The sequence below is a fragment of the Ochotona princeps genome, chromosome 24, assembly GCF_030435755.1.
Source record: "Ochotona princeps isolate mOchPri1 chromosome 24, mOchPri1.hap1, whole genome shotgun sequence".
In the NCBI taxonomy this organism is placed as follows: Eukaryota; Metazoa; Chordata; class Mammalia; order Lagomorpha; family Ochotonidae; genus Ochotona; species Ochotona princeps.
The window spans coordinates 21,798,476-21,824,735 of NC_080855.1; the positions used below are offsets into that span (position 1 = coordinate 21,798,476).

Genomic DNA, 26,260 nt, shown 5'->3' on the forward strand with positions numbered 1-26,260 from the left:
TGTTTCAAAATCAAATAACTATGAACTAAATAACTATAAAAATTAAATAACTTGGGGGATTTACAGTCCACTTAGAATCCGGTGATGTCATCAGTGCTGGCCGACCTGCAGGATGACATTGAGCGTACTTAACCTCAGTAAGACTAAGGGTCTCTAACCACCTCTGGCGGGGAGATATACCTCACTCCAACTTCCTGATCTGACAAGTGCACAGGTGGAATGTGGCTAGGCTGAACTTCTTGGCTCTGAGCATTCTGGCCTCTGACTTTAAAATCGGGACACCAGGAAAAAAGATCAGGGCGCTGCTTAATATCTGCAGTTGACACTGAGAAGATACGGTCGACCTGAGAATCACCCGGGTCTGACATCCTGAATGACAGTCACTGGAGGCATAATACAAAAAAGGATGTGAGGGCTTATCAAGACATTGCTTGTAGTGGGGCTGGGGGAAACGCGGCTCGGAGGACAGCCCTGTATGTACCAGAAGAGAAGTGCGAACTTCAGACTAATCAAGGACTTGTACCAAACGGACTAAAGGGAGCTTTGCATCAATCCATCAGTAGTAGGTCCGTGAAATCTCATCATGTCAGATTCCCCTCCGTCTGAGCGTCTGGGTGGCGCCAGAAGCGGGAGAGTGGTTTGACCGCAGGTAAGGCTGATGATATTCTTTCCCACCCTACGTTATCTTAAGGGTGTGGCCCGATTAATCCTTAGGTGATTGGTTAAGGGGCTCAGGGTAGAAGATTATTAGCCCACCCTTTTTGCATTATAAAAGGACTGAAATCCACCCTTTTGGTTTTGAGAAAGGCTGTGTGGTTCAGGCTCTCTCTGCTTTGAGGGCACTCTCGCCTTCAATCCCGCTGTGCGTTTCAGCACCCACACTAAAGCAGACAGAGCCACAGGAGAACTAAGGTAAATTATGAAAAACAATCATTTGGACGAAATAAAATGGTTGCTTATGGGAAGTAGTGTTGTGCGCCTGTATCTGCCTCTCCAGGTCTGCCCCGAGGCCCATGATATTCCTAGGGGGCACATCAAGTGTATCTGGTTATTAAACACTTGATAGAGCACCGGCTCTGTGTGGGCCCAGTGCGACAGCTGGGACACAACCAAAAATAAAGCTAAAACTCTCATCTCAGCCGCGACAGTCAGTTACAGGCGAACCAACACTGCTGTTTGCAAATGCAGAAAACTAACTTTAGTTTCCTCACTCTCTGAACTGGAGCTAATGGCCACGTGAACCACACGTAGGGGTTGGGGGGGTTAAAATGGACTTTTATAAAGTCCACACGTGTGGAGATGTATTGCCCCCGCGGGCCAGGCCTGGTCTTAAGCTATGGAAAGGCATCCGTTCATCCCTAGCAGTCCAGTAAGCCAGGTCCTGCTTTTAACAGCATTTCCCCAACCAAAGCGAAGCCAGAATCAGAGAGTTAAGTCCAGGCAAGAATTCCCGGCTTGAGGACTCCCGAAGCCTGCGGCTAGTTCTGCACTTAATCCGTCTTGGCGCGGGTCGTGGCGATTTTGTCCTGCAGGGTCTGCGGCCGAAAGTGCCCTCGCAGAGTTTAGGGTGTCCAGATTGTTTGGGGGGAGGTGGGTGTGGAGGGGGATCTGGGGAGGACTTGCATAGCAACCATCGTGGACTGCGTAGCAACCATAGTGTTTACAAAAATGTGGAGGGTTGTGGGGAAGGAGGACAGACGCGGCGGGGCAGGGGCACTTAGCCAGCTCCCTTACTTGGCACTGTAAACTTGGCCAAGCGAACCCTCCTCCTCCTCCGGGGACCGCCCCCCACCCCCCAGCGGGTCCTCCGTCCTCCGCCACGGCCTCCCCCTGTCGTGTATGAAGTGGATGGTTTCCTCCGACCTCCCTCTCCCTTTTGTAGGAAAATGGTCTCTTCCGTTTTCCCGGCCCCCGGCGCTCAGGTTCCGCGACCCGGCCGAGTCACAAAGCGCAGGGTCACGTGGGGCGGGGCGGGGCGCTTTGTGACGCCGCGGCCCCGCCCCCAAGCGGCCCCGCCTCCCGCGCACGCGCCGGCCCCGCCCCGCGCGCGCGCCGCCCGTGCGATCCCGGCTTAAGAGACCCCGGAGTGGGGCGCTCGCCCGCAGCCAGGCCGCGTCCGCCATAGTACCCGGCTTGGAGGTGTCGCCGACGCCTGGTGAGGGCCCGGAGAGCGGCCGTGGGGCAAAACCAAAACCAAAACACAGAGAAGGGGAAGCCAGCGAAGCGCCCCCCGCCCCACGCCCCTCGCCTCCGCCCGCCGATTTTCTTCGGCTTGTTGGCCGCGGTGCTGGGGCCGGAAGGCGACGAAGGAGAGCGAAAAGGCGAGAGCAAAACGTGGAGGATCCGGCGAGAGAGGAAGCGTCCGGAGAGCCTCGGCGGTGTCCCCGGGGTCCGCCCGAGCCCACCCGGCCGCTGGCTGGGGCCCGGGGTGGTGAGGAAGCGCTTCGAGGCCTACTTGGGGCCTAGTACCGGCTTTGTGTCTGAGGCGGCGGGGGAGGCGGAGCCGAGCCGGGGGCGGCCCACGGGAAGGCCTCTTCTCCTCCGCCGACCGCGCGTTATCGGGCCTAGGCCGCGGGGCCAGCCGCTCGAGGCCTCCGGGTGCTCAGCAGGCGCAAAACAAGGGGGCTTGGCGTGTCGTGTGGCGGGGAGCCTGGGCCTGGGGAAGCCGACGCCGGTCGTCCGGAAGCCGGGAGGAGGCGAGAGAGTCGCTCGTGGACTCCGGGCCTAGGGCCCCCTCTTCCCCTCTCGGCCTTCTCCCGGGGGCCTGGGTCACCCACCCTCCACCCTCCCCCCCAAAAAAAAATTCCACGGAAGGAGAGACCAACCGGGAGGTGCGGCCGCGCTATGGACCCCTGACCCCTCGGGGTCATCCGGACTCTTTAAACGTTGTGGACTGACCGCTATTGACTGCACCGCCTGACCCCCCAAAAAAGCCTCCCCCGTCTCCTGCCGGCCCTTAGCATGAGCGAGGGGGACCCAGCCGGGTGACGCTGTGCCCGTTGGAGGATTCTCGATTTCTCCTTTCGCACCCCCCGCCCCCCCCCCCACGTCCTCGTCCTCCTCCCCACATGAAGTGATTTCTGAGTCTCAGGGTGTGTGCGGGGCGGGGGATGTTCTGAATTATTGTTCTTACGAACCCCTGCTTGTGGCTTTGGTGGGGGAGGGGAGAATTATTTAATCTGCTGAGGCCTTAGGGTCCTCCGTGTCTTTTGAGTGTTTTTTTTTTGTGTGTGTGTACCTATTTTGCTCTTCATTTGATAAATATACATATATTGAGAGTGTCCCACGTCTCCTCGCTGAACCTTAGGAACCCTTTGGCACCATGTCGTGCGTGCATTATAAATTTTCCTCTAAACTCAACTATGATACCGTCACCTTTGATGGGCTGCACATCTCCCTGTGCGACTTAAAGAAGCAGATCATGGGGAGAGAGAAGCTGAAAGCTGCCGACTGCGACCTGCAGATCACCAACGCGCAGACGAAAGAAGGTAAGAGCCCACGGGCTCCAGCTACGTGCTGGGTGAAGACGCATATGCCAGCTGTGAGGAGCCTGGCAGAAGACTTAACCGCCGTTCTTGCGGGACTGTTTGGTTCTAAATGCTTTGGCAACAACTTTCCGATGGGTAGGGTTGCAAGCCCTCGGCCTTGGAGTTGAACCGGCTTCCCTGTTGATTTCAGCCTCACCAAGCCCGCAAGTCCGATGAACAGCCTGGTTCCACAGGAGCACGGGTGGGGGGGCGCGCAGGGCAGAGGGGATGGATTGAGTTCTGGGGATGGGGCTCAGCCTGTGTGGCTTCTCCAGCCAGAACGGGGAGAGGAGAAGCAGGTGCAGGGTTCCTTTAACTTTTCCGAACCTGACAAGCTTATGAAATTCAATGGCAAAATGGGATGACCTTGCTTTCTTGCTCCCCGTTCACCCCTTGTGTCGCAAAGAAGAAGCGGTATCACCTGAATACTGTGGTGGATTTTCAAGCAGTGTTAGAATGGGTTTTTTGTTTTGTTTTTTTTTTTTTGGAACGTGAAAAAGCATTGGCCCACTCTTGTTAGGAATGATTCATGTAATAATGGGGGTGATTGAGCTCTCAGCTCATCACGTTGCTCTTAAAATTGAGCAGTTGGGTAAAGATCAGAAGGACCAATTTTTCTGTTTTTAAGGTAGAAATTGCTAGGCTTCCCATTACTGCCGATAGCCAGGATATTGGGAGGAAAATTCTGTTACAAAAGAAGTGGAAAGTAAGCCTCTAGTTAGAATCTTTAGTTCCTTTTAAAACACATTGAACCACGTGACCGGCTGTCTCTCCTGACTGGCCACAGTTTCTCTTTGTCGGCAAACTAATGCTGGTGTGTAGTTTTCAGTAGATGAATCTCCTGAGATTATTGATGGAGTAACAAGAAGAAAGTGAAGTTTTAATTAGGGGACTTACTGATTACAGAATTGACTGAAATGAAGTGTCCCCTACCTCTGGTCTGTTAGTGGAGTAGACAGTCACCTCAGGTCAAGGAACATCAGTACTGACAGGGTGGCACTCCAACAACATGCTCCTTCCGCTTTTAAAAATGAGTATCTTAACCTTGGGAAATGAATCTTGTGTCTGTGCTTGGTGAAATGAGTTGACAGTGGTCATGAATAGTGGAAATGTAAGGCCACCTTTTGTGTTTTGTTTTTTTTTACATTTCATGCAATGGATGGATAAGAATTTTAGGCCATCGTGATGTATTAATGAGTATGATTGAGAAGAATGAAAAATAAAGGGTTATCAAGGCTGCTTTTGATCATGCATGAGTTTCATATTTTACTGATGTGTTACACAGGTCAAGTCACTTGAGACGAGGCTTTTATGCTTGTGTTCCCCCTAACGCTTGCACATAACCTGGTTAAAGTGAATTATGGCAGAAGGAATTTTGTTCACAAATGTTAAGAATTTTGTGACTGTGTGCATGTTTTGTTTTTCCGCTAGTCCAGGGAAATAAGATTCACCAGCCAGGGAAGTAAGTGCTTTGCTCTGCCGCTGTTTCCTTTGATGTATCTGTGTGGGAACTGCCACTTTTTAGGATAGGTGCCTTACCTCACTAGGTAGTGGATTAAGAGTGCCACTGGTTTTAGCACTATCTAGTGAATTATAGATTGCAAAATAAATAAATGTTTGTAGCTTTGTAGGAGACCGCCTAGAATTGACTCTTGAATTGGACCACTTTAATTTGTTTTGAGTTAATGTCTAGAATACCTCATGTTCTCTGTTTCTGTAAATCAGTCCATGTCTAGGCCCCTTACCTCAGTAAGTCTAAAGTGCTTGTATCAGGATGCCATGTGTTTTAATCTTCTTTCTGAAGCCGTGTCAGAAGGTCCCCATAATATTCATTACTGTGTGTAGAGGGCTTACTAAGCTTTTCTGTACACTGACCCCTAAAAAACAGCTTTCATTCTGGACTTGGTCTGAGGAGTTTGGAAGTATTTTAGAGGGACCCTTACTATCTTCTTGTTGTCCGATTCATCTTGTTTTTCATTCTATCCATCCCATTCAGGTTTTTGGTTAAAAATGGCTACATTGGCAAGTCTTTTAAAGTAAACATTTTCCTCAATGTATTTGAAATATGCAAGTACCTGCTAGGATAGAAGGCATTGTAATTCAGGAACCGAAAAGGACAGGTGGTTCCCTGCCTCAGACATCCATCCCAAATCTAAGTGCCTTGGTTCCAATTCCGGTTCCACCCTTGATGTCAACTTCCTGCTAATGTGGCAGGTGATGACTCCAGTGTTCTGAGTTCCTGGTCCCAGACATTCAGGGGATGAACCAGTGTATGGGAGATCTTCCCTCTCAAGACAGAAAAGGCAGTTTGAGCATGCATCCCTGTGCGGGGGCCGTAAGGACAGCTGACTGTGTTGATGAGATGAATGTATTATCTGGACAGCGTTTGAGAATAATTACACATCGTCAGAAACCTGTATCGGGTGTTACATTACATTGTGTTTTGGGATTCCTTGTCAAAAATCACCCATCTCCCCTGCTCGTGGTGTTTCTGACTCTGTGTACTTGGATTTGGGACTAATAAACCATCCAGATTAACAATGATTGTCTTATGAGGGTGCCTGAGTCTAGGAAATCCCATCACTCTAGTTGGATACCTGTGAGAAGCAGCCTACCACTTGAAAATACACTGTTAGAGCCCTTGCCTGAACAATTAGAATACTAACATGACTAAAAATGATAGAGTTGATAGATGGACATGTTTGAAATCATTAGAAAAACAGTTGGCCACTATGTGCTCTATAATTTTAACTGAAACTTAGAGTAAACCTATCTGGTGATGAGAGGATAAGGAGAACAGATTTTGACAAATTCCTTCTTTAGTAAATCTTGGCAATAGTTAAGCTGCAGTTTATTAATGCCTTATTATAGAAGTCTTACAAATAATGGCAATCTAAGGAATAGAAAAGTAAGGCCATTTCTCCTTTTGGTCTTAGAAAGTGCTAACCCGGCATCCTGATCTCCCCAATCCATCAGCAGGCCTAATCAGTTATATTTGAAAACACTCTCCATTTCTTCTCATTCATCTAGCTAGTAACTGTTCTACAGGGAGATGCCAGAGAAATCAAAGGAAATTACATTGTCATCACCTTGTTCAAAGTCCTTAATGTCTTTGTTGTACTTAGGAACAAAAGTATCAATTGGTGTGTGATTTGTGTGTTTCTTCCTGTATCGCATTGTTCCCCTCTGTCACTGTTCTCAGCTTTTCTCTGCTCGTATCTTGATGCATCTGTTTTGGGGTAACTAGTTGCTCAGTTGTTTAGAGGGACTTCCTTGGAGTCAGCATTCTATCTGAAGTTTTCCTTTGTTACTATGAAATTCGTTTTTATTCATAGTATGTAGTTTTCTCGTCGTCGTCCTAATAACCTCCATAAGGACAGAGATCATATTTAAGTTATGATCAGAGGCTGGGAGAGAGACACTACCTTCATTCTAAGTAGTAGCTGTTTCTGCTGGTCAGCATTTCTATGAGAACATGGATCATAATATTTAACTCCTAGTCAGGGACTGGGAGAGACACACTGCCTTCATTGTAAGTGGTAGCGTTTTCTGCTGTTCAGCAGCTCTTCTAGCCAAGTAACCAGAGTCTAAGATTTCGAATTTCTCAGAAATAGAGGTGCTAGAGCCAAGAACTTCTACTAACAACGATTTGGTTTCCTTTAAGAAGTCTCCTAAGGATGATGGGTATTTACACTGATTCCCCAGTGTAGAAATGCAAGGGTCACATGGTTATTAATGTGTTTTATGTTGAAGCTTTTTTCCCATAAAATCTGACATTGCAAGTTTTTAGTTCTTTGGGAATTTACAAATCCTCAAATAGAAATTCAACTCTTTACCTTTATTTACAGAATATACTGATGATAATGCTCTCATTGCTAAGAATTCATCTGTAATTGTAAGAAGGATTCCTATTGGAGGAGTTAAATCTACAAGCAAGACATATGTCATGTAAGTATCAAATTACACATTTTTTTTTCCAAAGGGCCCTTTGTAAAAGTTAGGAAGAATATGTAGTTCAGAACTGAAACTATTACAATTATTAATGAACGTCTTCTCAGTTCTCCAAATGCTTAGGATGAGGGGTTTTGTCCTGTTTTTCCCCCAGTCAGCTGACTTGATCACTTGTTGGAAGAAGAGTTATTATTAGGAAAAGGTTTTGCTCCATATGGGCACTGTTCACGAAAACAAGAAAGTGATGCTCTACAAAAAAAAAAAATAACAAAAAAGAGTGATGCTCAGATAACTTTTTAGTTTTAGTTTTTATTTCCTTTTTGTTGGTGCTGATCATTTCTGTTCTTGTCACCGTGGAAGTAGACATGTTGTAGAGTTTTACCCTGAGTATTTTGATAGCATAAGGATTATTCACTGATGCTAATGTATTTCTTACCAGTAGTGAGTTTTCGTTGGGGGACTGTAGTATATAGGACTTATGGACAGGCATTGAAATCAGGCTTAGCTTTGAATTTATTTTTACTGCTTTTTACTGGTAGATGCTTTTGGGTAAGATATTTAGTCTTTAGCTTAGAGTCCTCAGAATATAGTCAGCCCTCCTAACCAATCCTGGATTGAAAATCTTTGGGAGAGAAATGTTATCTTGTTGCTGACATATATAATAATAATAATAATAAAGAAATCCTTTTCTCGGGCTGGTGATGATTGCCCCTGTAGTTAACATACACAAACTTTTTTTTCCTTGTCATTCCCTAAACAAGATGGGATATCAACTTCTTATATAACATTTACATTATACTAAGTATTACAAGTCATCTAAAGATGGTTTAAAGTAAATAGCACATATGCGTAAGATATGTGAAACACTGCCGTTTTATATAAGGGAGTTGAGCACCTGCAGGTTTTAGTATCTTGAAGGGTTCCTGGAACCAGTCCGCTAGAACTTAGGGACAACTATGCTTCACAGAAGGGTTGTAAGAATTCAACAAACAGTGCCTGGCATATGATAAATGCCTATTATTCGAATAAGAACGCAGCAGTTGCTTGGGACCAGCCTGGATCTTACACTCATTGCCAGGGCAGCAACAGGGGCTATTAGGTCAAATAACTAGTTAGGTTTGAGAGTTTGGCAAACTCTATGTTCTTGAAGTAAAACAGTCATGTCTTGGAACTTTGCCTCATGTGGCCAAGTATTCTAGGATTTTTCTCAATTTGTTGTAAACTTAACATCTAAATTTGTTGTAAACTTTATATAAGTCTACGACGGACAGCTTTTAAAAGCTGAATACTCTTCTGTTACCAAGTGCTTTTTTAAAGAATAGCAAATTTTTGGTAATCCATTTGGGTTACCAAATCTGTATGCGTTTTCTACAAAATTTTATGTTCACAACACAGAATTTTATGGTAAATTTGCCATGTGAAATACCTATAAACAATTAATAAAAAATTAAAACTTCGATGTTTTTAATATACGGACTTCACAAACCCAGGAACTCCTTTTAGATACTATCCAACCTTTTTTCTGTAGTTAAAGTAACAAGCTTTTAAAATTAAAGATTTTAAAGGCAGCTCAACTCCCTAATCTCTTTCCTTTGTGGACTAAAGATTTTTGGTTTTTTTTTTTTCTTTGTTTTGTTTTTTGTTTGTTTTTGCTTTTTGTTTTTAGATTCATTTATTTTTATTGGAAAGGCTGATTTATAGAGAGCAGGAGAGAAAGAAAGATCTCCCATCCACTGGTTCACTCCCCAAGTGGTCACGACACCCGGAGCTCAGCTGATCCGAAGCCAGGAGCCAGGATTCTCCTCCCTGTACTCCACATGGGTATAGGGTCCTAAGGCCTTGGGCCGTCCTCCACTACTTTCCCAGGCCACAAGCAGGGAGCTGGATGGGGAGTGGAGCAGCCGGGATGCAGGTCGGCACCCATATGGAACTCCAGCGCTTGCAGCATGGAGGATTAGGCATCGAGGCATCATCCCGGGCCCTTTGGTTTGGGTTTTTTGTTTGTTTCTGGTATATTCTTTTAGACATCAAATTGTCCATTTCCATTTACCTATCCTTTGAACTAAACTCTCAAGACTAAGCTGTACTTTACCGGGACTGAATTCTTCAGTCTTTGGTCATTGTTTTAAAGATTTTGAAACTTAAAATAGCTATTAGCCTGTCTTGATTCGATAGTTTTGGGATACGGTAATTTTTCAGGAATCCAGGTCATAAATGTTAACAGTGCTTGCTTTAAGAAAACAATGTGAAAATTTTTATGTCAAGATGAACTCAGAAGCTGGGTAATAGTATTATTTTTCAGTCTGGTAAGAATAAAACACAAAGTTTATAAACATAGAATTTATATGTTACCTTTCAGAAAATATTCATTGCAGTTTACAAGGGAGACCTGTTTTACAATTACCTGGTACAGAATTTTTCAGTTGTTGATGTATCTTAAACTTTATAAAGCAGTAAAAAAAAAAAACTTTATGAAGTAGTAAAGATTAATGTAGTAATTTGTTCATTACTTCAGAAATGCGCAGTTTTTAAATTTTGTACTGAAGTAGAACTGTGTGTAAAAAAATGTGGACCTATGTATTAAGATTTGTTAGCATTAAAAAAAAAACAGTATTCAGTAGCTAATGTTAATTTTTGTTTTGTTTTTTAGAAGTCGAACTGAGCCAGTCATGGGGACTACGAAAGCAGTATGTAAAAACACAATCTCACATTTTCTACACATTGCTTTTACCTTTAATGTAGCAGTGAAGTAAATCATTTTAATACTATCTAACTGATCATAGAGCATATTGTAAATAAAATGTATTTTGATGACAGCCCAGTTGAATATGAATCTTTGTGGCATAATTTGCACACATTTTGTGGAAATGGGTGATTTGTGCCCATAGCACTGTTTCATATTAAATATGCTAGCATTCTCCCTGTATGACACTGTGTTGTACAGCTCATGTATGATCTTTTTAGATCGTGTAGGTTTTACACTAATGAACATGAGAACATGTTCTACATCTGTCTGTCTATAGTTAGTATTTTGTATGTATGTACAGGCTGTTGCGTGCTTCTCGTTTCTTGCAATAAAAGATGTCTGGAGTGTATACTTTGCCATCTTCACGTTGTATCACTTAGTTTTAGTTTTTTTTTCCGCCTGATTGGCTTTCAGAAATTGCATAAGCAACACTCAAAGCTAAGTTTAATGCTTTGTCCAAGTTCAGACACATCATAGGAAAGAGCTTTCCAGAAACCCTTGATATAGCTTTAATATTAAATCTTGCTGTATTTGGCAAGGATTTTGAGCTTCCTGTTTACAGCTGTGTTACGAAGTCAACCCGAAGTTGCTCCCTACCCCCAGCTCCAGCCCCATGAGTACAGAATATCTCAGTGATCTTAATTTTGATGTAATTTGAGTGTATTGTTTTCTAATTTCAATACAGTTCTTCCAGTTCTATTTAGTCTGCTCAAATGGCCGATTAAAATATTCCCTCTTTGTCAAAAGATACTACAATGCCACCTTAATTGTAGGCTATTTGAAAGCTGTAGCTTATCAAATTCCTCTTAACCAGGATGACATCTCAGTTTTTATGATCGCAGATATACCTTTAGCTTAACACTGTTTTGACTTTGAGCTCTTAAGTAAAAGGTGGTAGGATTCTTGAGTGTGGAGTGAAACACGTTGGCCAACACAGGAGGTCTGTCATTACTTGGGTTCTGTTAACTTGATGGTTCTCTAAACATTTTACTACTCAGGCTTGATATTGTACACCATGCAAGATGTTTGAAATCCTCATTTAGAATTGAAGGGTATTGCTTGCTATTTCACTTTATACTTTTTAAATACTACCAATCTTTGTGTATGAGGCATTTCAATAACATTGGATCGTTGGATCTAAAATGCTAACATAAGAGTATCTGAACTTTGGACTTGTTCTTATAAAGTATATGATCTTTAGTTCTTGTGGAACTAAATATAGTGATTCTCAAAGATCAAACATCTTAGTGTCTTTTGTTTTTTCCCCCCTCTTTTTGGATATGGGTTTTTTGGTTTTATTTTTTTTTTTAAAGCATAATGCTGTAAAGATTGTCCAAGTAACTGTTTTGCTGGTGATTGATTTAAACCTGATTTTCATGTATCCAGATGCTAGCAGAAATTAGACTATCCTGGTGATTGTAGTAGTTAATGTAACACATTTTGTATAAAGTACATTCTATATAGTATTTAACTAATTCGGGTGAAGTTTTATTTCTTGAAAAGAATTCTTTTTGTTTATTAGCATGTGTATAAACACAAATCACATGTTCATAAATAAAGTTAACATTCTTTTAGCCTTGTGTGTTCCCTGGCATGTCTGTATTACATTCATAAGAAGCAGTGTATTTTAAGCCTATTTATTAGGTTTCTCTTTGCTTTCTGTTCCTTTTTTTTTTTTTTAATACATTGAAAAGTGGCTGTAACTTTTAGGAAACACAAGAACTTGTTATAATCTGCATTGTTGTTGCTTGGAGTACATATGCTGACATCTTAGAGTAAGAATTATTCTCTTCAAGTACAGTTAGTGCCCATTTGAGGAGATTGTAACAATTGCATGAGTTGTACACATTCACAAAACAAAGTGGAGACACTGAGAGCTCGTTTTTATCCTAATTAGTCAAAGTAAGATAGGTACATTTTTCTTGGCGAATAATATGCCAACTCGAATCAAGATGTCTGTTTTCATACTCTTAAGCCTTGTTTTAACCATCCTTCCATATTGGTACTGACTCCAAAACTGATTGTTACTCTTGACAGATACCAAAATTACGTTTTGCGGGGATACTTTAATTTCAAGCAAGTAAAATTGGCTTAAGAGATTTTAGATTCTTGTGGCCCAAAATAAGACACCCCTGCCCAGTTTGGTGCGGGGGGGGGGGGGGGGTTAAATTTAAATATTCACAGTGTGCATCAGTCATTTTTGTGAAGACTTTTTAGTGTGGCGATTTTGTTAGTATTTTATGGAGACTTTATTGATGCTTAGTTCATATATATATATATTCCAAATCATTTTAAAAACATTTCTCAACATTTTGTGCTAATTTAACACCTTGCTACACAAGAAAACAGAATTGGATGCTTTTCTAAGCTTGTGATAAATTTTGGGATTTTTTTTTTTGAGTGTGTGTGTGAATTTTAAGGTGATATGATTTATTTGGAGTAGAAAATGATTAAGGTGGAATTGCAAATCTAAAACCACTTTAAGCTCAAGAGTAATGTAATGCAATAAATTGGCAGGGAATTAAAAAGAAAGCCCAGCACAAGCACAGAACAGAATTTAGGATTTTATGTTAGATGTTAGGAATGGAAGATTTGGGGGCTTTTTTTTTTTAGCACACTAGTTTTCTTGTTCCAGTGGCGAGAAAGTTAAAAAGTTAATATAACAGATTACTACCTAAGGAAATTTTCAGTATTCATGTTCTAGAGAGTAATGGACATGCATTATTTTTAAGTGCTATTTATTTTATTGCTTAGTAACATGGTATAGGTGATGTTTGACAGTGGTTTAGAATAATTTTTACCCGTTAGTTTTTTTCTTTTAAGGGGCGCATACTTCAGAGCTCATCAAGAAAACCCTCTGGCCAGTTAGGTGGTTATGCATTAGGAATGTGGAATTAGTGTGTTAGGAATAGGAGCTCTTCAGTTCCCCAACATGGAACAAAGAAATTGTTTATATTCCCAATTATAATAAGCATTGAGCTAACTGATGATGGGTCTAAAATTGAGCCACCATTATTTTTATATCTATTATGTGATGAGCATGTTGATTGTAGTCTACGTGGGGCTCTTAAGTCATACTGCTTTTATTTTAATGCTCTTAGTTTTGAAGAACTTGAGAAATACCAAATGAAGATTTTTTCTTTGATAGAGATATCTTTACATTCTGCTCGTTTTAAATGAGTTCTGATTAATGATATATGAGAAACATACCCTTCAATAAACAGCCGATTTAGGAAACGGGGAAATCCATCTTCAGGGTTACTTGCTGCATGTATGTATGTCTGTGTGTGTATACACGCATAACTGATTAAAGTTGTCTTAGGAGAGCCAGTGAGATTTTAAAGATTTTTGCTTTCTAAAAACCCTCTTATGTCGTTCATACATACTCAGTCTGGTTAACTTTGCCTTCTCGGTGGGATCCATCATCACACACTGCCAGCTGTTTACTCTCTCCCCTTTGCTATTCCTTTATTTTTACATTTGCTTGCTTTTGCTGAGTACCTTTCCCTGATAAAGCTGTGGTTGCTTTGGCAAAAAAAAAAGTTGCTGCTAATCTTTGTATGGGAGAATAAGCAAATGTTTTTAAGATGAACAGTCCACGCTCAAAAAAAAAAAAGTAGCAATGATGTAGGAGCTGTTATTTATGAAAACAATTATCTGAGCCATGAAAGAGCTGCTTATTTTTACAGCACAGGGAAAATTAGAAAAATGCTTATTCTCGCTTCCAGTGTACACTGTCATGAGCATTATCACATTTAGAGACCATTGAGAGACACAGGACTCTTGCATATGAATTGTCTGAATGATAACCTTTGCTTGGAACCCTCTTTTTCCATTGTACTTGAGCACTTCCCCCAACTGATAGCCATTACAATGGTGTGAGATAGGTGCAGTGAAGATGATGGATGAAGAGAGTTGAGCTACATTTGAAGACTTGGAAAAAATAGCATTCTTTAAAAACTAAGAAAATGCCCAGTATTTGAACATTAGGAGCTAAATGATCACTTTCCCCTGGTTTCGGTGTGGAACTTGAATGTATGTTTAATTTTTTGTGAACAGATTGATGACTCCTCTGCTTCTATTACACTGGCCCAGCTTACAAAGGTATATATACGTATGTATATGTATTCTTGGAAATGTCTTTCTCTAAATTTTTTTTTTTTAAATGTGGAGCAGTTTGTTAGATTGGGCTGGGGTGGATTTTTTTGTTTTAAGGATTATATATATTGCTGTCCTGTGAAGAAAGGGAGGTACTTGGTCAGCTTAGCCTGGAGTTGGAGTATTACTCATCTTCAAGACAAGTAGCACATGAAGCTACACCTCATGATTTTTTTCCTTTACACATTTTTGTTGAGTTGCACATTAGAAGGTAACAGTTCGGGAGGAATTTTGTGGTTTTGGCTCTAACTTACATGGACTTTGATTTAAGGAGCCAAAACAGAAGATTTTCTTTGCATGGATAAGGTGTTTTTCTTGTTTTACGGGTTTTGTTTTTTGTTTTTGCTTTTAATATTTAAATTGTCCCCAGCGAAGGCTTGTACTTTAAATATGACAGTTGTTTATGCTAAAGGCTTATAGTTCTGTCTGCCTTAACAAAGTTTTACACAGACTAGTTTGAACGCAGACTACATGAATTGTGGAAGTATCTAAGGTGGCTGGCAGGAATATATCCGTGTGTGTGCTTGGTAGAGGGGCACGTGGTTAACTCCATGCTTTCAGTACGGTTGCTTGCGTTTTCTGCTGAACAGTGTGTATCTTTTGTTTGGGAAAGCACTAGTAATAGGTTACTTGATAGAATTTTGGGGACCAGGAAGGAAGTTACACAGATTTTTAAAGTTCTGCCTACTACTGAAAATGTGAACCTAAATTCAGCAGCCAAGATGAGCAAAAAAGTGAATTTTCCGTTAGTGCTGTCCCTGTCTCCTTGGTGTGTTGTAGGCTGTGTCCTCTTCCCTGGAATCTGATCCCCAAAATATGTTCAAATAAAATAATTGCTTTTTAAGCTCCTGTCCTGGGAACAATGAAACGTTAAAATTGATTCTAAAATCATTCTATTTTATAATTATCTAATGCAAAGTGCTTTAGCATAGAATTAAGACCTTGAGCAATTTATATTGTTTTTATTATGTACTTTAAAGAACCATGTTAGAGTTTAGTCAGTTCTTACCATTGTTGCTTTGCAGGGAAGAGTTGGGGGCTTTTGGAAAATTTTTTTTCCCCATTTGTAAAATAATGTTTGGGTTCAAACAAGTTAGTTAAACATCTGTAATCTATTTTTCTGTAACTTGCTGTTGTTCTAAGCTCTGTTAATGTTAAGCATTTTTTTGTATATAAAATTACAATAAAGTGTTAAAACTGGTTGCTTGTTTTGTGAATGAATGTAAAGAGAAAACTCAGTAAATGGCTGATCCATGTGCTAGATGCTTGAAAAGTCAAGTTAGATTTCACTCCCTTAAACCCTGCTTATATCTAGACCATTATATATAGCATCTTGGAGAATTTAAAATTATGAATGCTCATGAACATTCTTTGCACCTCATTTAAAGCTGAAACTACTACCTGACTAGCCTTTTCTGACTTCTCACATCTGCTATGTAGTATATTCAATCATTCTACTCTTCTTTCTTCCAAGTTGTATTAATCATGTGACACTTGAAACATTTTTAAGGTTAAGACCATCAAGTGTCTTCTCTTTCACTTAATTTTAGAGCTTTTGTTTTGTTTGTTTTGTTACTCTTAGATGAGTAGTATGCAGAGCTAATGTAAGGTACAAACAGGCCTAAGGCTGGAGTGCCGGCACAGGCGTCACTGAATGACCTGGGTTTCCACATGTCTGGTTGTTTCCATGCCAGGTTAGTTAGATACTGCTCTGTACAGGATGACAGGTATGTTGTCTCTGGCTGCTTGGTCTTTAATGTGTTTCTAATGTGTGTGTCAAATAATTACCTGTTAAACAGACTGCCAATCTGGCTGAAGCCAATGCATCTGAAGAAGATAAAATTAAAGCCATGATGTCGCAATCTGGCCATGAATACGACCCAATTAAGTAAGTTTCTAAGTGTTTTTACGCTAAAAGGAGGAAGTTTTGGGGTGGGCTTTCCTCCCCTAGTCAACCACACTGTTTTTCTGTCCTTGTATATAAGAGATTTTTTTTTTCCCTTTCAGTTACATGAAGAAGCCTTTAGGCCCACCACCTCCATCTTATACTTGTTTCCGTTGTGGTAAACCCGGCCATTACATTAAGAATTGTCCAACAAATGGGGTAAGTCCAAAATAGAAACTATATGTACAACCTATTTTAATAGAGTGTTTTTAAAAAATACTTATTTGAAAAGCTTACAGAGAGCAATATTCTGTCTGATAGTTCACTCCCCAAACAGCTGCAATAGCCCCAACTGGATCAGGCCAAAGTCAGCAGCCCGGAATTCCATCTGGGTGTCTCATGTTAATTTAGGGGTGCAAGACTGGGGCATCTTCCATTGCTTTCCCACGTGCATTATTAGCTGGTAGCTGGTTCAGAAGGAAAATAGGTGGGGCTTGACCTGGCTGCCCTGTAGGATGGTGGTATCCCAGGCAGTAGCTTAACCTCTTGCACCACAACATTGGTCCCAGTGTTGCCTTTATTTGAACAACAAATGAGGATGATCGCTAGTGCCGTATTTGCCAGGCTTCATGTCTGCTTCTTCAGTTCAGCAACTGCGTGGACATGGGCAGGTGACTTGGTCTTTAAGCCAGTTTTTGATCCTTTAAAGTGGAGGCAGTGACAGTACTCAGCTCGCAGAACTGAAGAGTTAAATGAGTTATCTTCAAGGCATTCGTGGGAAATACAGAGAAAATATAGATGGATGTTAATATTAAACTTCAGTTTAATTTTCTATGGAGATTGTGAAGTACTGTTTTTTGTAAAACATCACTGCATAATGTTGACCTATATGAAAGATAACTTTTTGTTTCTGTGGTTTTTTTGTTTTGTTTTGTTTGTTTTTACTTCCTTTCTTTGTTCTCTCTTCCAAATAGGACAAGAACTTTGAATCTGGTCCTAGGATTAAAAAGAGCACTGGAATTCCCAGAAGTTTTATGATGGAAGTAAAAGATCCTAACATGAAAGGTGCAATGCTTACCAACACTGGAAAATATGCAATACCAACTATAGATGCGTGAGTATGCAAATGAGATCATCCGAGAAGATGGCACTTAGTCCCATAGTACAGTATTTTAATCTTGGGTTTATAACTTGGCGATCTGAATTTGCTTGAGAACTTTGATGTCAACTCTGCGAGCCTCCACATGTTGGATTTCTGTGTCAGGAATGAGGCTGCAGTCTGCTCCATTAAAACAAATGTAGGATGGGTTGGGGGTCTGTCATCAGTGAATGCCACTCTCCTGTAATCTTCTAATTTGTTTCTTTTTTCTGTCATTCCCTTTCTTCCTCATTCACATATATGTTTCCATATAATTATTATACATGTTTTTTTGTATTTCATAGATGAGCAAAACAATCATTTTTAAAAACATTTTTGGAAATTTAGGCAAATTTAAATACCATTCAGATGAAATATTGAGAAATCTGAAAGTTTGGGTGTACTGTGTGGATCTTAGATTCTAACGTAGGATTTGTTTATTAAAGCCTTAGGTCAGATATGGTTCTGTATAACACCTTACTACTTACTTAACATGTTTTCTGATTTTAGAAGTAAGTTCTTAATGAAAGGGGTAGGCATGAAAATCCAGTGGCATGATTCAGCTTAAGAACTTTCCCAATTTTATCTGCTCTTATTAATGTATTTACTCTTAATTGCCTTTAGCAGTTGTGAGGTCACATAAGCTGTAACATAACATTAAGTGTGTCTTTGGACTAAGGTTCTCTTTATAATGTGTGAGAACCTTCTATCAAAGTGTTTTAAAAGATTTTGGAAACTGTCCTTTATTTCTGATTTAGAGGTGATTTGAAAAGATTCTATTTTTTTGAAGTTTTCCACAACATTATGTATTTTAAGGAATCTTTGAGTACACACTTGGAGAAAGATCAAATTAGGGAATAAGGGTCCATCTCAGTGACTCTCCCCATCCTCAAAAAAGACTATGTAGATGAACAGTCTACTTCAGCTTCATGTTAAAATACTGTTGTAAGGTAGTGAGTAGATGGGGATGATGAAAATGGTTATTGCATGTAATGATATAAAATTGATATATTGTTTTGCCTATGTGCTTTAGATCACAGATGAGAAGTAATGTTTCCCAGTACTTCCAACTCTACTCACTCCCTCAACTTCGCCCCATCTATTTTCTATTAGTTATCATCCTGTGTTTTGTGGTTCATCTTACAGCAGTCTGGTTTCACAGATGTTTTCCAGGCAACTTCACTTGGAAATTATTGAGTCTTACAGTCTAAGAGCAGACCGTTTTATGTAAAAGTTCTTAAAGTCTAGAAGTTTGTCTTGGGCAGATGGCTAGCCCTTGTGAACCCTGATGAATAATGAGTTACCTTGCTTGTGAGGGCTGAGTACAATACAGCAGTCTGTTGGTCTCAGCCACACCTCAGACAGATACTGGGGAAAGATGGGGGCACAAAGATTTTAAATGAAACTTTCACCCTCTCCACTAACACCACTGATAAGCAACTCAGACTCTTCTGTTCTTTTTCTATCCTCTTTTCTCTCCTTTTTGTTTTGTCCTTTTTTTTTTTTTTTTTTTTTTTTTTTTTTTTTTTTTTTTTTTTGCTTTTCTCTCTTTTGGGCAGTGGGAGACTCCTCTTTCACAAATTGGGAACAATGGGGCATAAGCAAATTGATACTTATTTCTGGAATCGTGGTGATGTCTATGGAGCACCTGCAACACAAATAACACACCTAAGGTACCCTACTCTGTATAGCTGAGATTCTTCACACTGTTTCTGAATGAAATAGAATTTCTCTTGAATTCCTGTTTACCAGTTTGATCACAGAGATGGGAGTATGAAAACATGGTGACAAGTCTGAGACTAGCTTTTTCATCTTTATATATTTAATAACCAGCACTTCTACAAAATGCACTTTTATAAAAGCTGCACTCAGAATGTCTAGTGAGATGTTACTTCATATTTTTGTAACCCATTCTGACCAATGAACTCATTATATCTTAACAGTAGTAGATTAATCTTTTTCTTTAAAAAAAATTGAAATTATAGTTAGACCATTAGTTTTGAAGTCTCATTCCAATTTGTTTATATGGTGACAGCATAAAGCCCTTGAATTATCTCCGCTTGATTTTATAATGTCAGTATTTACACTATTTCCCATCTTGCGGCATTCGTTCTAATACCTATTCCGGGGTTTGGAGACTAGTGGAATATGGCATTGGGGGCGGGCTGTTGTTTTCCCATGAAGCATGAGGAAGATTAGGCTGCTGTCGAAGTTCAGATCCTGTCTCTGGCACAGTTGCTTAATGGCCTTTCACAAGCTGTATATTTGAAGATCCATTTAGTTGCTTTTATAGTATTTCTGTTAAAATGTATACTTGTTTATGGTTTTGTTTTATGGCTCTTTGTTTTGGAGGTGTACATATCTTCTCTCATTTTGAAATTGTTAAGCTTGTCTAAACAGGTGTGTTCCTGTTAGGTTGTAGGAGATCACGCAGCGTGAACACGGTACCTACCTCCCAGTGCTAAAACCCTGACACCTTCTCTTCCAGAGAGGCATATGCCATTGGGAAGAAGGAAAAGCCACCATTTTTACCAGAGGAGCCATCTTCTTCATCAGAAGAAGATGACCCCATCCCAGATGAATTGTTGTGTCTCATCTGCAAAGACATTATGACTGATGCCGTTGTCATTCCCTGCTGTGGAAACAGTTACTGTGATGAATGTAAGAAACGCTGAACCACCGAACCACCAGAAATGTGCATTTTAACATATTTGTGTTTATTTAGAGGCTCTTACTAACATCTATTTTAATAATGAAATTTGAAGCGTTGATAGTAAGTATTGGTTGGTGAGCGTTTAATAGGAACTGATTTTGTTGTTACGTGTTTTCTAAATACTAGCCTCTTTGTCTTTTTAAACATTGGAATTGAGCACTTTTTGTACCTTCAACCTGGGTGATTATAATATGCTTTTTCTTCACACAGTTTACAGAATTCTTAAACCTTTTATGCCTTCAATGGTTTTGGAAATATTTTTAGATGATTCCTAAATGCCAATCTAAGATTGTGAATTCTGGCTTGTTCTAAAATTCCTGTGTATAATTATGATCTGCCTTCTGCAAACAGACTGCCAAACATTACCATTTGGTGTTGTGCCTTTTTAAACTACTTTCATTAGCACTGTGTATGTATGTTTCACTGTGGCTTATCTTAAATTTGCCTCTTCTTAGACAAAGTGATTTCTGAAAATTTCACTGCTGGGTGCCACTCTGGGTTTTTTTATTTCTATTGATAGTTTCAAATGTAGATGTTTAGGGGTGGGATGGGGGCTCTTCAGTTGAAGCCCAAGGTCAAAAAGATGCCCATGAAGACTCATTTCAGTATCTTCCTGGATTCAGCAAACCACTTACTGTTCATCAGTGAATCTGTAATTTAGTCTGTCTTCTCTGCCTGCTGTCCTATAGTAGGTGTCTCATTTCTTTGCCTGAATAGTTCTTAATTTTTTAAGAAGCAGAGTTGTATAGTGGGGAAGAGAAAACTTTAATCTCTCGTTTACTCCCCAAATGGCTACAGTAGCCAAAACTGAAGCCAAGATCTGAAGCCAAGATCTGCAGTAGCCAAAACTGAAGCCAATAGTAGCCTGCCAGAAGCCAAGATCCTGGTACTTGATCCAAGTTTCTCACACTGGTAGAAGGTGCCCAACACTTAAGCCATCTTTTGATGCTTTTCCAGGCATGTTAGCAGGAAGCTGGATCTGAAACACAGCAGCCAGGCCTCAGTTCCTTGTATGGGAGGCTGGTATTAACAGGTGGTGGCTTAACTGGTTATGCCCATGGTGCTGGCCCCAGTTAATTTTTTTTTTAAATGCCTATTAAAGAGGCTTTAAAATTTTTTTATTTTCATTTACTTAAAAGAGAGACGGAGGGATTTCCCATTTGCTAATTTACTACCTCAAATGTCTGCAACAGCTGTAGCTGGGCAAGATTGGAGTATGATTCCATACCCAAGTACTTGAGCCATCACCTGCTGCCTCCCAGGGTGCACATTAGCAAGAAACAGGATTGAAAATGGAGCTGGGACAGGGACCCAGGCACTAGAATATGGATACCAAGAGATATCTGGAACAAACACCTGCCCCTGGGGCTTTTTTAAAAACCCTAAGCAAACTGTGTAAATTTTTTTTCCATTTTGTCTAGACTGTCTTTTCTTTATTTTTCCCCTCTTTAGTATAGCATAGGACCCGGAGAAAAGTCAGAACAGAGGAGTATTGTCAGGCAATCTTTTACTTAAATTTCTTAACCTGAGAAGTTAATGCTGTCTTGTTTGGCAAGAAGTAATATGACTGAACCAAGTTGTAGGCCATTTTTATAAAAACTCATTCTATAAACACTGAGTTCCTATTATGCTTTATTAATATTTAAAATCTTATACATAGGTATAAGAACAGCACTTTTGGAATCAGAAGAGCACACATGTCCAACGTGTCATCAAAATGATGTCTCTCCTGATGCGTTAATTGCCAATAAATTTTTACGACAGGTAGCTATCTTTGCATTCCTTTTATGAACAAAATTTAATTTTTAACTGTACTACTTTAATGACACATTGCATTTTTGTGAATTCTCATTCTTAATGTTTTGTATCTTTAGGCTGTTAATAACTTCAAAAATGAAACCGGTTATACAAAGAGACTACGGAAACAGTTACCTCCAGCTCCTCCGCCAATACCACCTCCAAGACCACTCCTTCAGCGCAGCCTGCAGCCTCTGATGAGGTCTCCCCTATCGAGACAGCAAGACCCTCTCATGCTCCCAGTCACGTCTTCATCAGCTCATCCAGCTGCCTCTATGTCATTGACTTCCAATCAGTCCTCCTTGGCCCCCCCGGTGCCTGGAAATCCATCCTCCGGCCCAGCTCCTGTACCTGATATAACTGCAACTGTGTCTATATCTGTCCATTCAGAAAAAGCAGATGGACCTTTTCGGTGAGTCTTGTGTATTTCTCATTGTTTTGCTTTTTTTTTTTTTTGGAAAGGCAGATATACAAAGCGGAAGATCTTCCGTCCGATGGTTCACTTCCCAAGTGACCACAACGGCTGGAGCTGAGCCAATCCGAAGCCAGGAGCCAGGAGCTCTTCCGGGTCTCCCATGCGGGTACAGGGTCCCAAAGCTTTGGGCCGTCCTCGACTGCTTTCCCAGGCCACAAGCAGGGAGCTGGATGGGAAGCGGTGCCACCAGGATTAGAACCGGCGCCTATATGGGATCCCGGGCTTTCAAGGAGAAGACTTTAACCACTACGCTATCACGCCGGGCCCTGTTTCTCATTGTTAGGAAAAAAAAAAGTGAGATCATCATGCAGTTCGTTGTTTTATGCTTTTTAACATTTCCTTGGGGCCACTGTGCCCAATAAGTTGGGCTGACTTAGAAGAAACTGTTTAGCCAGGTTGAAGGGAGAGGCAAATAAATATGATTCATTTGGCAAGACCATACACTACAGAAGTTGCCTACAACACCTGTTAAGTGTTAAGTCATAACATTTCTGCAGTTTGCAGGCAGTCGCTTCTTAATGTCATAGTGATAATCTTAGAAGAAAGTGGTACAATTAAGCAGAACTCAGGACAGTTTGAATTAGGTCAAGACAAAGGGACAAAACGTTGATTTAAAGAGATCAGAAGTCATTGTTTGAATATAGAATTGTGAAATTTAAATCCTTAAGTAAGGGTCTGTGACCCTTAAATATGGAATGCTTCATGAATTTACATGTCATCTTTGCACAGAGGCTGTGCCCGTCTTCTCGGATCATCCAGTCTTAGCGTACTTGCCGCCGAAGTGGTCACATGTTGTTTTTTAGAAATGTGTAACTTTTGAAAAAAGGAGGTGTCAGGAGCCTGTTTCGGGTATACCAAAGCATAGCCTACAGGGCGAGGCCTCTAATCTAGCTTAGCCTGTTATGTGGCTCAGTTCAGTGGCTTGCTCAGGATTACCTCTTCACTTGACTGAACCAAGACTTAACTCCTAAATCTCCACACTTTCATTTTCTTCTTTTACTGAAGTTTCACTACTTTTGAAACCAGTTTGTGTCATACCTATTGTAGTACCGCCTCCAGTTTACTTTGCCATTATATCTAATAAAACTCCTGAAGTTCTAATTCTCTGATAATTTCCCAGAAATTTTCATATCTTTGACTTAAATCATCTTTATGTGGGTGATAATTTTTAATCCTTCACTTCTGAGAGTTTTTAAATGTGCTGTCAATTGCATTCTTTTCTAGGGATTCTGATAATAAGATGTTGCCAGCTGCAGCACTGGCATCAGAGCACTCAAAGGGAACATCCTCAATTGCGATTTCTGCTCTTATGGAAGAGAAGGTAGATTTTATTGGCTTTTTTAAAATGTGGGGTTTTTTTAATATAATATTTTTGTTTGAATCTTGAATCTGTTTATTCCATTTTTTAAACTTTCTCTTTATTTCTGTTTGTTCCTGAAGGGGTACCAGGTACCTGTACTTGGAGCCCCATCTTTGCTTGGGCAGTCATTACTACATGGACAGTTGATCCCCACAACTAGTGAGTAAAACCATTTTGGTCTGGAACTTTAAAAAATAATTCATTATTTTTTGTAATTTAGCTTTATTTAACATGCGATTTTGTATTTATTGCTTTTGTTTGTTTGTTTGTTTCAAAGGTCCAGTGAGAATAAATGCTGCTCGTCCAGGTGCTGGTCGGCCAGGATGGGAACAGTAAGTGTGTTTTAAACATCCTTAAAAGACAGCTGCTCTTGAACCAGATCCTAACACAGTAAACTAGGCTGTGTGTGTTGCCACACTGTGTTTATTGCAAAATTTTGCCAGAGTAGTACAGTTTTGTGAAACATTTTGCAAACTCAAGCTGTTGTGAAGAATTGCTTTCTAAGAGCAGCGAGTGTACAATTGGCCCTTGAACAACATGCGTAATAGGAGCATCGCTCTCCACGGTTGAAAAACCACATATATTTGATTTTTCCAAAAGTTTCCCTAATATTCTGGTATTGACTGGAAGCCTTTTTGATAAAGTGAACAATTGCTTAACACATATTTTATATGCATTACATGGTCAAGAAATATGTGAGAACCACAAGAGATCACTTTATACTTTGATACACAAAGTACTAGAGTGAGTAACTAGCTACTCAGGTAAAAATGATTCCATCACATGCATGTTGAGCAGATTCCAGAGCTTGCTGCGATAGCGTCTTTTATAATTTGTCTATCTTATGGCAGAAAATTTAAAAAAAAACTCACCTAAATTTATACACTTATGACATACATTTTTCATATTTTTTCAGTATGTTTTTGGCATGGTTCACCTCTGGGAGGTTTCTAATGGTCTTAAATCTTTAAAGAAGTCTTTAAAGAAATAAACCACACAGTTCAAAACCCATGTTGTTTAAAGGTCAGAATAGTAAAATAGAAAATCACAAATTCTTTTACTTTTGTGAAGAAATAATAATGGCAATCTTGGCAGGAAGTAAATTAATAAAAATGACTTAAAAACTTATTTTACCTATGGTATGTTGTATTTTCCTTCACATGACTGAAATTTCATTTCAGTAAATAGTACATATTCAGAGTAAAGCTTGCAAAACACATTTTTCCTATTTTGAGTAGTGTGTGAGTTACTAATAAAATTTTATTGGATGTCGTTTTTCTGCCATAAAATACAAAGAACTTTGGGGGATGTATGTTAAATGAAGGGCAGCAGAATTCAGCAGTAGGAAGAACATGGGATTTGGAGATGAGTAGACCTGGGTTTCCATCCCACTTCCTGTTTACTAGTCATATGACAGTGAGGTCATGGTTTTTCTACAGCTTCCATTTGTTTTGTTGTGGGATCAGAATGATAACTGCCTACCTTAACATGTAAAGTTCCTGCATAGTACTTTGCAGATGAAGGGTCTCTTTTTTTATGGAGTACTAATTTAAATATCACAAAAAATATTGAGGTTTAATTATTGTTAATAAGTTAACAGTTAAGAAGAAGAAAAAGTTTAAGTAAATGCTTAGCATCTACTCACTAAAGTTTGTATATTAATGTTCATGATAAAATGCTCAAGTCTTTTGACCTTTTTCTTCCTGCACAGTTCCAACAAGCTTGGATATCTGGTTTCTCCACCACAGCAAATTAGAAGGGGGGAGAGAAGCTGCTACAGGTAGGAAGGCGAGATACACTGCAACATGCAGAAAGAAATTAAAGCGCAGATGGCAGGGGGTGGGTAGCCATTTGGTTTATGCTTAGCTCAAGTCCTTCATCAGTTATCCTCAAGAATAAAGTACATTTGGTATTTCAATGATGACTTTTTTTGAGGCTCCATCCAACTTTTTTACACCTACCCAAGAGTGCTTTCACCCTATCAACACTGAAAATTGGCTTGCTTTTTTTTTTCTTTAATACATTTTTACTTTGAATTTTGAATTATGTGGTGCAATTTTGTATAGGCTGGGATTTCCCCCCCAAACTCCCACCCCCGACAGATTTTCCCCATTTTACTACAGTGGTGTAGTCCTTCATAAGGAATCATAATTCTGTCAGTCTCTTATTTAAGTGAACCCCAACATTGTTGGTAAAGGCAAGGTCAGACAGTCCAGCATCACATTGTCTACACGTGTCCAACAGTTTCATTGGGAATCCTTCTTTCATCTGGAAGCAGGGAGGCATGTTCCATTTTACCCCCACATCTGTATATGATAGACCCCAGTACTCCATCACTATACATTTCCATAACTGAGAAGCCATGAAACAAGGTCAACAACTGGTATGAGTTAGAACAGCCACAACAACAGCAAATCACAGCACCATGAAAAAACGCACCACTGAGTAACCAACACATGAGTGGCAGAAAGGATGCATTTTCTTTTTGAGGCAGAAAGAAACCATTACAT

General features: G+C 40.2%; 1 protein-coding gene across 4 annotated transcripts in view; it reads left to right on the forward strand.

The window, feature by feature from the left end:
* The first annotated feature begins 542 nt into the window (after positions 1-542).
* RBBP6 (RB binding protein 6, ubiquitin ligase) overlaps positions 543-26,260 on the forward strand; it is a 32,293-nt gene continuing 6,575 nt past the window's right edge. Inside the window, exons 1-16 of one of the 4 annotated variants that reach the window (XM_058681003.1) lie at positions 543-649; positions 839-912; positions 3,308-3,488; positions 7,376-7,475; positions 10,129-10,165; positions 14,284-14,328; positions 16,182-16,270; positions 16,390-16,486; positions 17,242-17,381; positions 19,894-20,066; positions 21,779-21,882; positions 21,993-22,327; positions 23,615-23,711; positions 23,831-23,909; positions 24,028-24,082; positions 25,462-25,530. In XM_058681003.1, coding sequence (XP_058536986.1) covers positions 3,323-3,488; positions 7,376-7,475; positions 10,129-10,165; positions 14,284-14,328; positions 16,182-16,270; positions 16,390-16,486; positions 17,242-17,381; positions 19,894-20,066; positions 21,779-21,882; positions 21,993-22,327; positions 23,615-23,711; positions 23,831-23,909; positions 24,028-24,082; positions 25,462-25,530 — 1,586 coding nt within the window. In that variant the 5' untranslated portion in view covers positions 543-649; positions 839-912; positions 3,308-3,322. Of the gene's footprint in view, positions 650-838; positions 913-2,002; positions 3,489-7,375; positions 7,476-10,128; positions 10,166-14,283; positions 14,329-16,181; positions 16,271-16,389; positions 16,487-17,241; positions 17,382-18,964; positions 19,079-19,893; positions 20,067-21,778; positions 21,883-21,992; positions 22,328-23,614; positions 23,712-23,830; positions 23,910-24,027; positions 24,083-25,461; positions 25,531-26,260 lie in introns of those variants that run through there. The other 3 variants (XM_012927573.2, XM_058681004.1, XM_004586827.3) reach the window with 3 other exon arrangements.